This window comes from Trachemys scripta, chromosome 9 (assembly GCF_013100865.1).
Source record: "Trachemys scripta elegans isolate TJP31775 chromosome 9, CAS_Tse_1.0, whole genome shotgun sequence".
Classification (NCBI taxonomy): domain Eukaryota; kingdom Metazoa; phylum Chordata; order Testudines; family Emydidae; genus Trachemys; species Trachemys scripta.
In genome coordinates, this window is record NC_048306.1 from 80,767,263 (window position 1) to 80,781,921 (window position 14,659).

General features: G+C 41.5%; 1 protein-coding gene across 3 annotated transcripts in view; it reads right to left on the minus strand.

The window, feature by feature from the left end:
- Positions 1 to 827: 827 nt before the first annotated feature.
- The window catches only part of VEPH1 (ventricular zone expressed PH domain containing 1), a 143,106-nt gene continuing 129,274 nt past the window's right edge, over positions 828 to 14,659 (minus strand). For 2 of the 3 annotated variants that reach the window (XM_034782302.1, XM_034782301.1), the window contains exons 13-14: positions 8,528 to 8,664; positions 828 to 2,227 (exon numbers count right to left, since the gene is read on the minus strand). In XM_034782302.1, coding sequence (XP_034638193.1) covers positions 1,991 to 2,227; positions 8,528 to 8,664 — 374 coding nt within the window. In that variant the 3' untranslated portion in view covers positions 828 to 1,990. The remainder of the gene's footprint in view (positions 2,228 to 8,527; positions 8,665 to 14,659) is intronic. The other variant, XM_034782303.1, reaches the window with a different exon arrangement.

The window sequence follows — 14,659 nt, forward strand, 5'->3', positions numbered from 1 at the left end:
TTAAGAAAAATAAAATCCTCTATGTGGCTAAAATCCCTGATGAATCTCTCATTTCCTTTGCTGAGATACAGACGGCCTTCTTATCCTCAAACACATTGCAACAAGATGATGGGAAGAAAAAAATAATCATCCTGGCCTCCATAGAGAGGTCTAAGGATAAAGCAGTTGGTGTTCCAGGTTCATACTTTTATCCTCACTCCAACAACTATCAAATCACATTTCTTCCAAGATGTCAGTGGACTTAAATCCAGACAGAATAAAATGTTAAGATCTAGCTAGTTCAGAGTTGCTGATTGCCTACAACTCCAACGGAAATCAAGAGAGCTGTGAGTACTTGGTATTGCTGAAAATCAGCCTCTAGGTTCAGATCTCTATGCTAATTTCAACTTTATCACCCATTGCAAGAAAAGTCAGTAATGCAAGTATTAGACTCAATGGTGACAGCTGAAAATAGGTTTATGAAACTCACATGTAATGGTGTGTTCAGTGCTAGTTTACAGCTGCAGGTAAAGAACATAGTATCTGACTCAGAACAGGTTATGTAAAGCCTATGTCACGGAACCTCCACTATTGGTCTTTAACATTGTTGTCGAACTGGGCTTTCTAGGGATGCCAAGCTCCATGGTACACTGAAGAAGGAATTATAGTAATCCATCTCCAACACCTTCATAACTACTGGAAAGAAAATATTTCAGCTTATCCTATCTTCATGCCTTTGGGGACTATCATGAACCCAGGCCATCCTGGGTGCAACTCCATTGGCTTCAGTGACAATGCGCCAGACATAAGTTAGGCCCAATATATTTTAATCTAAATTTATTTTCCAGGTCATTGGTTTGATCCTTCAGTGCCTTACAGTTCTTCATATTCTCAATTGACACAGCACTGTGTTTTCACCTTATCTTCAATTTTTCTCTTAGCATATTGATCTCTGACATTGAAATCACTTAAGTCTTACTTTATCATAATGGCTTGAATTGCACCCTTAGCATTTACCCATTTCGCCTCAGGCCATGCCTATGATTTGAAACCTAAACAAACTGACCAAACATTGACCTATTAGAAGCCATATAAAATAGAGGATCCGTTGCAAAGCTGAATGTACTTCTGGCTTTGTAATACCTTTGCATTTGCAAGAAACATTTGAAAATATACTATGGACTCTTTCTCTCATCAAACCAAAGACACAAATCTTTTAAAAGAATAATGATTAAAGCAGTTCAAAATGTTTCATTTGAAACTTTTTTCCCCATGAAAATGGCCTTTTTGGAAATGTCTGGACTTTGAAATCTCTGCAAATGTTACTACCTGCAAGAGATTTTCTTTTGCTGCTTTTAGCAGAGGGTAAAATGAGATACCACCACCACCATCACGATATAATCACATATATACACTTCAGCCTGTATCAAGTCACCTTAAAAGGATAGGCAAAAATAGCTTGGAATGCTGGATTTTATTACATAAACCACTTTACTTTGCAGGGGTTAACATTCTAGATTAGCTGCTTACGTAACAAAGTGAGAAAAATGTAAATATATACATACTGAAAAATAGTGCTACAGGGCAGCTTTTGTGTACCAGTGTCTGTCAGATTAGTTTCTCAATATCATTTGCTACCGATATCATCTAACAATAAAATATGCTGCAAAATATAGAATTTGCTATGTAAATTCCATGTATGTTCAAAAGGAGCCTCTTTCACCACATCAGCTGTAAACTAAAGTCACCGTCGGAAAGATATTCACTTTATAGCAATTAGATGAGTTGCTTTGAGCTACTTTGTTGCCAATGGTAACTGTCTACGGGCCTGATCTTGCAGCCATTACTCACTTGAGCGTTCCCTGCAGTAGCCAAAACCACTGAATCCACAGGGACTACTCCCACAAATAAGGTTTGTTTCTTATCACTTTGTTTGGTTCTGTGATAAACAGGATGAAGTATCTTTGCATTTCAAAGGCAGATGCAAAAGCTCAGTGTTAGGCTGACGGTTTTACAGATACGTGGTTGCCTCTCTGCTTTCCCTTTCTTTAGCTTGTGCTACGGCTACATTGATGCACTGAAGCCACTCTTCAGCATTCTTCTCGTCTTTGGCCTTGAAAACATAGGTCTTATTGTTGGTGAAGATTTCAAAGGCCCGAGGAAGGCTGCGGTCTCTGCGCTTCTTGGCCACAACTTTTACACTCTGTACCTTACTGAGTTCAATGGGGCAGTCGTCTGGATCATCTTTCTGAAACACAGAGGTGGGGGAGGGAGCACAACGGTCAGTTCAGAGGGAAAACTTTTGTTGATCCTACAAAGTAGCTTTAGACTGTGCAACCCTTACTCACTTTGGGGAGCACTGAGGCTGGGATTTGCAAAGGACCCTAAAGGAGTTCAGTACCTAACTCCCATTGAATTTCAACAGGATTTGGGTGCCACTTTCCCTTAGATAATCCTGCCTCAGTCACATAACTAATCCAATTAGGGCTACTTGTGCAAGGATTGCACAGTAACCCATGAGCTTTCCTCCCTTAGCATTGGCATATGTTACTCCCACTCTTTTGCAAAGGATTGACATCTGCCCCCAATATAGGATTGTGATTATGCCCCTTTCCAATCCCCACCCCCCAATGTTAATGGTTGTGAAAGGTGCCTGAAGGACACACAGGGAAACTGAAGTGCTCCATGAATTCATAACCCAGACAGCATCAGTGCCCACTTCCCTACACTGCCCTGTGGATGTGCCTCCTTCTGCCCTGGAGGGACCAGGAGGAGCAAAGGCTCTATGAATATTCAGTTGCTGAGCTCTCTATCCAGCCATTCGCTCTGCTGAGACTGCCAATGGTTCTTTATACATTCAGTGCACTTTGCAAACATTAATTGGTTCATCTCTCAATCATATAACTGTGAGGTTGTGTGTTGTAAATATTTTGGCAAAATGTTGGAAATAAATATCCCTAATAAGTTTATTAAGGTTGACTGTTTCCACACACTGGGGGGGGGGGGGACAGATTTATGTGAATATGTTTAAGGATTGTACAGCTCACAAAGCCCTGAATATGTTCATTGTATACATATGAATAGGTCAATGAAATAGTAGCACCATTTTATAAATGGGGAAAATAAGGTAGGGAGAGGTAAGTTCTCCTAACTGATGGAAAACCTGCAGGAGGCATGGAGATTCCTAGCTAGCATCCTCTCAGGGATGAGGGATTTATGAGCTCAGGGAATAGGCAGGGATTGTGGCCTTCTAACAAGGAATCAGTCCCCAACCCAAGAGATGTTGTGGCATCAGCATGGAGTGCCTGTTCCTCATCCACCCAAGCATGGCTCGCTCGGGAGCTGTGTTGCCACTGCCTGAACTTCATCCCTTCTTCTAGCCAGGTAGAGGCTGGTGCACAGGGGTTAATGTTGTGATGAGCACCATTAATTCCCACTGAATGGCCAGGGGGCAGTGGCAGGCAGAATAGCTGTACCCTCAATGTAGACCCTTTAAATCAGACCAGAGGGAATCCATGGAATTTACTCAGGCACCACACTGGGACCAAAGGCTGTGGAGATGAATCATCCATTTTTCCATGGTGTCCCAGGCGATGCAAACCAGTGATAGACTTGAAACAAAACCCTGGAGCTGAACACCAATGAACCTTGTGGGAGTTCAAATCCAAACTTGGATGTTCGAGCCCATATCTACACAAACTAGCATTTGTTCTTATTATAAGCTACACATTAACACTAGATGTGACCTCAGGCTGCTAAGGAGAGTTGGCGTTTAGTACCTCAGGCAGATTTGTGTGTATGGGACCCACTGTAGTTTTCATGGACGTGGAGAGCAATGCATCTGTCCTCAGATTCTGACTTTCCTTTGCCTCCCTTTCACCCACTGGCCATCTAATTGCTTGCACAGAGCAAATATTGTTAGCATGGTTAATTTTAAAGGGGAAAGGGTAGTGACAGGCCTACAGGAATACCCAGGCACAGCCAGCTGGCTATTTCACAATACGTCTTCTGTGTCTGGTTTATGTTTTCAAATCTGCAGTGAGGTAAAGGGAGAACATCCACATAATACTACTCCTTGTTTAACAATTCAGGAGAAAGGGGGATGGGGTAGGATTTTAGTACTAAACCAGATACAACTACTTTCCAGTTCCAATAACTAGAATAAACACCACATACAGCTGACGTGGATACGTAAAACTGACTTAACTAGCCATTACCTATGACTGCACTGTTTAATAGTATATACTCTATTGTAAACTGATGCATAGATCACCTTGATGATCTGATCTGGGAAGGCCCATTTACTCCCTGGACATACAGGTGCAGAGGGCATGCAGGACTGGAACCCTCACTGTGTGGGGTGGTGAAAAGCCCAGCAAAAATCTTTATTTTCTCCTATTTTAAAATTTTGATTTGGAATGATTTTGTATTCAAATCTAAAAGATTTCTAAAATAAAAAAGACAGAATAAAGCTGGGTATTGGTAGCATGTCAAATCATGTACTTAGGCCAGTCCTCACAACCGCACCTGTGTCTATCAGCTCATTAGCTACTTCACCAGTGCTGATGTTCATTTCTGTTTTAAAAATCTCAGGCCCAGCACTACAGTTTGATGGGTGCTATGTAGCATGCATTCTCCATGAGCAGACCATCTATGCAAACATGCATTACTAAAACTGCACCCATATCTCCAAGCAGTGGGAACTAAACCGGTGTTTTCCACAAAATGCATAGTGCTAAGTAACAGGATAAGGCTGTTCCCATCTGTTCGTTGTTCCCATTGTGGGAATAACATACAAGACAGTGTCATACGCTGCCAGATCTAGCTTTGGGACATGAGATCTCCTACCTCTTAGGGTGGACACCAATAGCACAGCCAGACTGCCCCCTCCCCAACCCTTTGGTTCATGATGCATTTCACTGAGGTTGCACCAGCTGGATTTGAGAGTCTTAACTCAGACTCTCAAAGGGGAAAGCAGTGGACGACGTGTTATTCCTTGACTTTAGCAAAGCTTTTGATACGGTCTCCCACAGTATTCTTGCCAGCAAGTTAAAGAAGTATGCGCTGGATGAATGCACTTTAAGGTGGATAGAAAGCTGGCTAGATCATCGGGCTCAACAGGTAGTGATCAATGGCTCCATGTCCAGTTGGCAGCTGGTATCTAGCAGACTGCCCCAAGGGTCGGTCCTGGGGCCGGTCTTGTTCAATATCTTCATTAATGATCTGGAGGATGGCGTGGACTGCACCCTCAGCAAGTTTGCAGATGACACTAAACTGGGAGGAGTGGTAGATATGCTGGAGAGTAGGGATAGGATACAGAGGGACCTAGACAAATTAGAGGATTGGGCCAAAAGAAATCTGATGAGGTTCAACAAGGACAAGTGCAGAATCCTGCACTTAGGACGGAAGAATCCCAGGCACTGCTTAAGACTAGGGACCGAGTGGCTAGGCAGCAGTTCTGCAGAAAAGGACCTAGAGGATACACTGGATGAGAAGCTGAATATGAGTCAACAGTGTGCCCTTGGTGCCAAGAAGGCTAACGGCATTTTGGGCTGTATAAGTAGGAGCATTGCCAACAGATCGAGGGACATGATCATTCCCCTCTACTCGGCATTGGTGAGGCCTCATCTGTTTTGGGCCCCACACTATAAGAAGGAAATGGAAAAATTGAAGAGAGTCCGGCAGAGGGCAACAAAAATTATTAGGGGGCTGGAGCACATGACTTATGAGGAAAGGCTGAGGGAACTGGGATTATTTAGTCTGCAGAAGAGAAGAATGAGGGGGAATTTGATAGCTGCTTTCAACTACCTGAAAGGGGGTTCAAAAGAGGATGGATCTAGACTGTTCTCAGTGGTAGCAGAGGACAGAACAAGGAGTAATGGTCTCAAGTTGCGGTGGGGGAGGTTTAGGTTGGATATTAGGAAAACCTTTTTCACTAGGAGGGTGGTAAAGCACTGGAATGGGTTACCCAGGGAGTGGTGGAATCTCCTTCCTTAGAGGTTTTTAAGGTCAGGCTTGACAAAGCCCTGGCTGGAATGATTTAGTTGGGGATTGGTCCTGCTTTGAGCAGGGGGTTGGAATAGATGACCTCCTGAGGTCCCTTCCAACACTGATATTCTATGATTCAGACATCAGTTACGTGAAGCACTCTCATGAAATTTATATATTCGATTCCTTGTAACCTCTGTCTCCCACTCCAGCCCCACTTTCAAGTGCATGCAGTCAAATACTTTGACATTTCAAAATATCCAACTTCCCAAATATGGCCAACACTCATGCTAGTCAGCCAATTATTCTATTTGCCCATCACTGTTATAGACACCCTTGCAATCAGGGGACAACTATAAAAGTCTGCAATACCCATTCTCTCTCTACAGATAGCCCTTCCAGAACTGAGTTGAGCCACACTGGTGAGGCTGTGCAGGGAAGCTTTCAATGCCATTTCTCATGCTATACCCATGCTGAGGTTAAAGACAGGCCTCGAGTCTCTAGGGATATCAATCCAGTACCTTTGGCTAGCTCTAATTTCAGCAACCATATAAAAGTAACAGGATATAACATAAATACTTGAAAAATATGCTTGCCTGAATACAGCTACTGTACCTTAAACCTGCCTAGTACTGTGCATCACCATTACAAACAGTTAAAACAGCTCAAAATTCTTGATTTTACCAGTTAAAAAGAAGTAAATTAATCTGTATGAAATATACAGCTGAGAAGAAACTGCCATTCAACAACCTGATCTGCCACCTTCCTCTGCCTGCCAAACAATATACATTTCTTGCATTAACAAAAGAGAGCAGCAGTAAAACAATCTTAGGGGTTTGATTTTCATCCGATAATCACATCCCATGGGAATTAGAGGCATTCTGATGTGCCTGTTGCTTTATTAGTGTAGGATATCTAATTAACTTCCAATACATCAAATAATTTTTTTATAGGCCAATCAACTTGTGAGGAAGTTGACAATTATTCTGGCAAATTTAAAAAAGTGAACATCAAGCAATAGTAAAATAGACTGGTCATAAAAGTACAGATTAATTTTTCTTTAAAACCCAACCAGCACATTAGGAAATCACTAGAAGTGCAGGGAGATGTTCTTTTATGAATTAGCCCCTTTCTGATGGACTGCATTTGCCCAAGAAAGGCACAAGTGCATCACAGACACAACTTTGTACTGCCTCCATGAAAGGAAGGGGCTTAAGCAGCCATTTTAGAGTTTAGAGCGCTTGATTTTGTTTATAGATGGTAATAAAAGCTCTTTAGAAGCAAAATTAAGCTTTAGGGTCAAAATTTCAGCCAGGCTCTGATAAGAGGCTTCCGTTATCTTGGAACCTCTCTGGAAACAAAGAAGACCATTTTGCAAAGTATTTGGTAATGCCAATTGCTAAGGGATGAAGAAAGTAATTTTCCACTCAGAGTGTCTAATAAATCAGAAGCACTGACATTAATTTTGCAGTATTACATACACTGGGCCAAATTTCTCTCTCACTTCTTCTGGTATAAATCCACTGAAATTTCAGAATAGATACTCTGTATTTATACACTGGGACAAGTGAGAAGTTAGCCCTTTATTGGGAGAAACAGAGAACTCTTGCATTAGTATCCCACTTTCAGCAATACTTTGTATTTCCTTTCTGGTGATGATTAGAATGCTATAATGTCAGTATGGATTATTCAGTTAAACAAGAGAAGTAGCCCAAGATTTTTTTTTTCTTTAAAGACAATAGTGATTTTGTTTTGAGTACCCAGCTTGAAAAATCTTAGAGGGCCCTGATTTTTAGAAAGTGCTGAGCACCTGTTCTCTGAAAATCAAACCCCTTTAAAGTCTGTCAAGTTTGGCACCCAAAATCACTGATCACTTTTGAGAATCTAAGATGGAATTAATACTTTCCTTGCTGTTGTACTCCAGGCTTTTTGCAAACGGTTGCTTTTTTACCTGTGCAGAATTCAGTTTCACTGTTGCTTATCCATACATTTACTTGAACAACAAAATTAAGAATTGCTAACCAGGACTGAAAGGCATTTAGGCATTTTTATTTTTCAACTCAGTGCAATTTCTTAAGGCATAGGTGGATTAGTGACACAATAGCCTGGTACTAAATTAAACCTTCACTTTGGAGGCTCTCTTAGTCATAGGTCACCAACTAAGGGAATCTGAAAAGATTTTAAGAGCTGGTGGGCACAATCTACCTGTGTTACAGGTAGCTAACGGAAGTTGCATCTTTTTATCTGAGAGCAGAACTGGACCCTAAGTATGCAGGGTGGGAGTTTCAAAAGTGTTCAGCATTTGCCTAACTGTTGCCACTGACTTCAAAAAGAAGAGCATCAGGCCAAAACCGAGAGCCTTTGAAAATCCCACCCTTTGTCTCCACAGGAAGAGGCATAAACCCTCCTACAGCATACACAAGCTTAGCCAACAAAGTATTGGCCGAAATTAGCTATGTAGTGTGAGGGGAATATGGAATAATCATAGTCTTGAAAAGCCCAAGGGAGAGGGTAATGCTGGGGCGGGAAATGAGCAAACCAAAGTGATGTTCTAACTTACAGATTTTCCTTTGCGAAACAGAAGCTGATTGCCAGCGAGAGTGAAATAGCGAGTTTTCCATCTTTTGATAAACTTCCATCTAACTTGCTTTTCTTTCAGCTTGCCTTCAATCAGAGGTTGTCCATCTTGATTTACAACTAGTGAGGAAAAATATAATGAGGACGTTATTCATTTCCTCTCTCTTATCTCAGAAGGAAGCACAATTTTTCCTCCAAACCAAAAATCAGTTTTGCAATGTTGCTGTATAAACCACAAGACCACATTTCCCTTCTGCCTCAAAATATTCAGCCATGATTGAAGAAAGGTGTTGTAGTCCCCTACTCATGAAGGATCCATTTTGTATAGTAGGTCTCATAGAGTGGACGATCTATACAGTTCCCTCTCCCCTTCATTTTTTCTTCTCCTAACTCTTACTACTGCATAGTCATCCCCCCTACTTCCTATTTCTACCCAACTTATTATCCAACCTCACAATATATTCATAATCTTGTACAACGAAGCATACGTTTAACAGAATAACCAACAAATAATCCACCAAGATGCACCCAGAATGTCAAAAGCAAACTCATGACCCTGTATGATTGATCTTTGCCCTCTTCTCCCCCAAATGACACCTATGCTCTGTTTTCTCCTATTCAACGCTGTCATCGTATCATCAACAGTATTTAACTCCCCTGCAAATTACATCTTCACATAACATGTATTTAAAAGATCAGTTTAAAAATGCTTGGAGTCTGAAGTGAGAAATGCTACCTGCACTGGCCCAATCACGCCTTATGAAAAGTCCCATGGAATCTGATAGAGGATAACAACTTTCTAGGTTTATATTCCTGCTATAGAATTCTATAGGATGAATTGAAAACCCACACAAAGGATAACATTCACTATTAAATTCAAATCATTTTTATTTTTTAGAGTCATTTCCACAGAGCCAATTAAAGGCCAGGACTAGGATTTTCAAAGGGACCTAAGGGAGTTAGGTACCTAAACCCCATTGGAAGTTAGCTCCTATCTTCCTTAGGTCCCTTAGAAAATCCCAATCCAAAAATAAGATATTAGGCACAATCCTGGTGAAAGGGTGGTACATGAGCTACACCTGTCAGGAGTGACTCAGACACACCCGAATCACAGTTACTTCCCTGCTGTCTTCTTGCTTTGCGGGGAAGAGTTTGGGGAAAGAGTTGTTTGCTACTCACTTCCTCTACTGCTTATGTAGTTCAAGTCACAGCCTAGCTCTACATTTTTAAAAGAACCCTATTGGTTTAATCATCATTAACTTCTTTAGGTCCTTCCATAAGGGAGGCCGCAAAGTTATTTAATATTAACATAAAATGCTGTGAAAAATAATCCTCACACTTTGGACAAACCAAGAATTACCTAGGTCCTGCTCCTACTTATGTGCAGCCAAATCTCACAGCACCAATGTTGGTAATGTGATATTTTCTATCACTTACATCTGCCTAAAATAATACAATTATTCCAGTGCCTGGAACACAGCTGCTGGAGCAATGCAACACAAGACAGACCCGGGACATCCAATGTTGACCTTTCTCCCTCAATAACAGTTTGGCACTTAACTACTTCCAACTCCACTGCTAAGTGTGGATTTATGATTTCATGACCAAGGATTTAGAGTTTCAGAAAGGTGGTTTGTATAGATTTTTTTTAAAAAACAGACACATTCTCACCTCTCAAATGGAACTCATTAAGGGGAAGTAAATAAAGCTGAATATTAAGGTAGAGCGTGTGAAGTCTTTTTAATAGATGCATAGATTTTAAGGCCAGAGAGGAGCAGTATAATCACCTGCCCAAGCTTATTTTTATATTCTATATAAATATAGCATTATATGAGTAAAGTGCCATAATGCTTCCAGGAATAATAGACAGAGTGTATATTCAATAAAAAGAGGGGTGCCGTTGGCTGCTCCATCTTCAGCTCAGCTGTTTTCCAGACCAGTGCATCCTCTATATTGAACATGGTGTGCACAAAAGGCTACTTGTTATGGTTGTCAATCCAGATTACTTTTAAGGGAAACAACCAAAGAAAGAAAGAAAGAACATACCGTATATACTCGTTCATAAGCCGAACATTTTTGGTAAAAAAGTGATGCATCAAAGAGCGGGGCTTGGCTTATAAACGGGTCTACACCAAAATTTGATGATTTTAAATTCTATGGAATCATTGAATATCTAATACATTGTCATTTTGTTTACCTGGAGCGTCTGCAAGCATGGAGCCCCTCGGCTCCCTGTAGCCGCGGTTCGCTGTTCCCAGCCAATGGGAGCTGCGGGAAGTGGCGTGCCTGCAGATGCTCCAAGTAAACAAAACGTCCCGACCTGCCAGCAGCTTACCTTGATGGGCCTGGAGCAAAAGTTTTCCAACCCCTGAAATATAGGGTCAGCTTATGAAAGTGTCATACAGTTTTTGCTATTTTTACCTAACCATCTTGGAGGGTTGGCTTATAAACGAACGGGCTAATGAACGAGTATATATGGTATATAAAGTTTCTAGTGAGGGAAATATATGTTTCCTCTCCATCACAATGGTTTCATTATCTATTTTAAAAAAATCACGTTGATGATTTAAAGCGCGGCATAGGCGTTAAAGATTATTATTTGCTTCAAAATGCCTCAGATTCTCATTTATAAATGTGCCTATATTTATAAGGCCATGTATATCCTTCACCCTCTGCCCACAATGTCCATAGAGGTTATATGTCCATTGACTGTAACAGGCTGAATATCAATGGGAGATGTGCAGGATTTGACATGGCTTTCAGACAGTAGACACACAAAGAGGAACGTTCTAACACAAAAACCAAATGAATGAATGAACAATCCACCCCGACTTAAAAAACAGCTAGCCCGGGTGTTATAATGAGTTACTGCTTGCCATTCTAAAGCACACCTAGCTACATTATGACTCTAGGCACAGCCCTGAGCGAAGGGTGGTGTTTCAACAGCATCACCTCAGGAACAGCCCCAGTAGGGCCTGTGCATCACAGGCACACCTCAGAGTCACAGTTCCTTCCCTGATGCCACCCTTGCTCAGGGTAGAGGAGGGGGAAACAGCAATAATTTGCTGCTGTCTTATACCAGTGGCAAGTTATGACTGCCGCTCTGCCACACTGGTTTAGATGACCACTGGCCAGTGTTTATGGAGAAAAAGATAACGTTCAACCCATTCCTCACCCCTTCCTGCCCACCTACTCCAGGATGTGGGGAGAGGGGGAGGGAGTCAGTGGGTGTAGGGTCCCTTTTTACTTGTATGTATAAGGACCCATTGTCTAGGTAGCCCATGTTGGTGTGTCAGGGGAGTTCTTACTCCCCTACGCTCCCTTGCATGGATGCATAGTCAGAGTCACCATCTAGCCCACAGAAAATAGACATGGCAACTCTGAGGACATCCTTTGGAGTTTCTGAGAAGGCATAACTCTATATCTATACAACTCTATTTACTACTCACTGTCTGGTTCCTGAAAGACAAATAAAACGTTAAAAATGTTATTCTTTAGAATTAGCCCAAGAATGTTGTCTGAGGGGGTTCCCTCCCCTTGCACTCCAGCTGCTGTGAGGTGGTGTTTTCTTGTTGTATTATTGTAATTGCTTTATGAAAGGCTCTAAAGGAAGTGAATAGCAAACAACTATTTCCCCAAACTCTTCCTCCACAAAGCAAGATACAGCTGTGCTTTTAAGCTGTACATAGATATGGATTATATGCACACTCTATATAGTGTGTGAATGTATGAATAAAAACCTTCTACCTTCTTTTTAAACCTTGTACATTCTCAGTTTAAACTGACAAGATAAATGTTAGGCTTCCTTTCATCAGTGAAAAAAAAATGATCCATTCCAGATTATCCTATTTAGTAAATAATGAGGCAAAGTATTTTAGGACACAAATAACAAAAATCTGGGTGCCAAATTTCTACTCACGCATGAAGAGCTAACTGTATGTCTCTGTGGTTAAAACTGTTTCTTTCTCATTGCTCACCCCAATGCTCCACATTCCTCAACTATACTTTGCATCTCTTTGTGTCAGGTCATGTTATGTTGAATTCTTTCATGTCATATTTGATGTGTTGTGAGACACGACCTGACACAAGACAAAGTGAAACAAAAAGCCTTTCCTCCTCGCTGCATAACCTTGTCATTGCAAATATATGTAAATGTTTATGCAGAAAAACTTTGTTTGCCTCTGCACTCAGGTCATCTGAAGTTCTCTAGATTAATGGTGTCACATTTTTTAATTTACACCTTTGTAATAGCCCTTAACTTTATTACAGATGCACACACGCACTCACTTTTGTACTACAGATCTCTTGAGAGATAATGAAAAAGTGAGCTATTACTCCTAATTTTTCATAGAACTAAATGCATTTTAGCAGCTGAGAGAAATAAATGCAGCCCAACCGTGACTTACATGAACTCAGCTGTCATTTGCTTGGGTACAGCTATAAAACTGCAGTACTTTCAGGAGATTGGCTTTTACCAGTGTGGGTAATTGTGGAAAGAATCTGCAGTTTGTGCGTGGAATCCAATACAAGGTGGGATGGGATCAAGGAGATGCATAATATTATCAAGAGTTGATGTGATTAAAGCCAGGGGTGGCGAGATCTTTACAATATGTAGGCATGGTGGGTTGTTGCAAATGGGCAGCTCTGAACGGTTTTTCCTATATATCTTCCCTGCTTTTCATCTCACTGATGCTAGCTGCTTTCAGCCTTCCCTCCGCTTTCATGTTCACTTTCCATCCACATGCAGTTCAGTTTTACTGGCCTGAACATTCACGAAAGCAATGTCAGATCTGCAGATGTAAATACTGGTGGAAACTGAATTTTAAATGCACAGGTCTGAGTTTTTGCTGTAAGAGAACATGCACACTCCTTCACCAAACATATTTGTAAAGACTGGTGTGGACACTGGCCACACATTTGATCCAGGCTCCAAATGTTTGTTTTTTACCCTGAGGATCACTAAATCCATATTCACCCTTACAAACTTGCTAAGTTTGATGAGTTAATTAGATATTAATTAACTCAAGGTAAAAACTTCTAGGGAAATGAAGGAACATCCATGCGACTCATCTGACCAATCACAACTAGCCACCCCTTAAATAGTGAGGCAAGAACTGCCCATGTTCACATTTTTCAAACTCTGTATACAAATATTGTCAAAGACTGCTCAGTAAATACATCGGCATAAATCATGATCCACTCCTGGATGTTCCCGGAGCAGGGAAAGGTTGTATTTGTCACATAAATCATCCATTGCAAATGATTTGTTCACCCGGAACCCTTCAAATTCTGATGGCACTCTCTCTTTCTTCAGAGCCAGACAGTACGGGCATTTCAGCCTGAGTCTGTGGCTCAGATGAGAACTAGTTCATTGAAGCTGGATCTGGTGATACTGGTTGGGTGGGGGAAAACAACCAGAGGACACAGCAAAGACTACGGGCCTGACTCTGTAGTCCATGAAGTCTGCTTTATGCCCATGTCCCAGTACAATGCACAACCAGACCCCTTGATGTGCCTGGCGGAAGATTTGTGTGACACGCGGGAATCTTCCCATGGCTTAGGGCAATGGTGCCTGCTCCTTCCCAACCCTTCCTCCTGGCTCCCAGCATAAGAGAGGTGGCCAGAGGAAAGGGCCATGCACTCTCAGTTTCTCCTTGATACCCAGATAACAGCAATAGACTTGAGTGCTTTTTCATCTTTGCTTGGCAAGGAGGTTATGACTTTTCTTCTTGAACCCACCATCATTATCTATATCCTTGTCATCCAGAATGGATTAATATAAGGATACCCTTGGAAATGTCATCCAGTCCAGAACGTGACTGTCTACTACCTTACCAGTGGTTCCAGCTAGGCACATGCTGCACCCATGCTCCATTGACTGCACTGGGTTCCACCTGGTGTCTGGGTGACATTCAAAGTGCTAGTTTTGAGCTATAAATCTCTTTATGGCTTGAGCCCTACATATTTTAGAGCCCTGAATATCATCTCTCTCTTTATACTACAAACCAGCAGTTGAGATTAGCTGGGATGTTCAAGATGACAATCCTTAGATTTATTCCTCTTTAGGGGCTGACAGGAAAGATGGTTTTGTGGTAAAGGCACTGGATTGGAACCA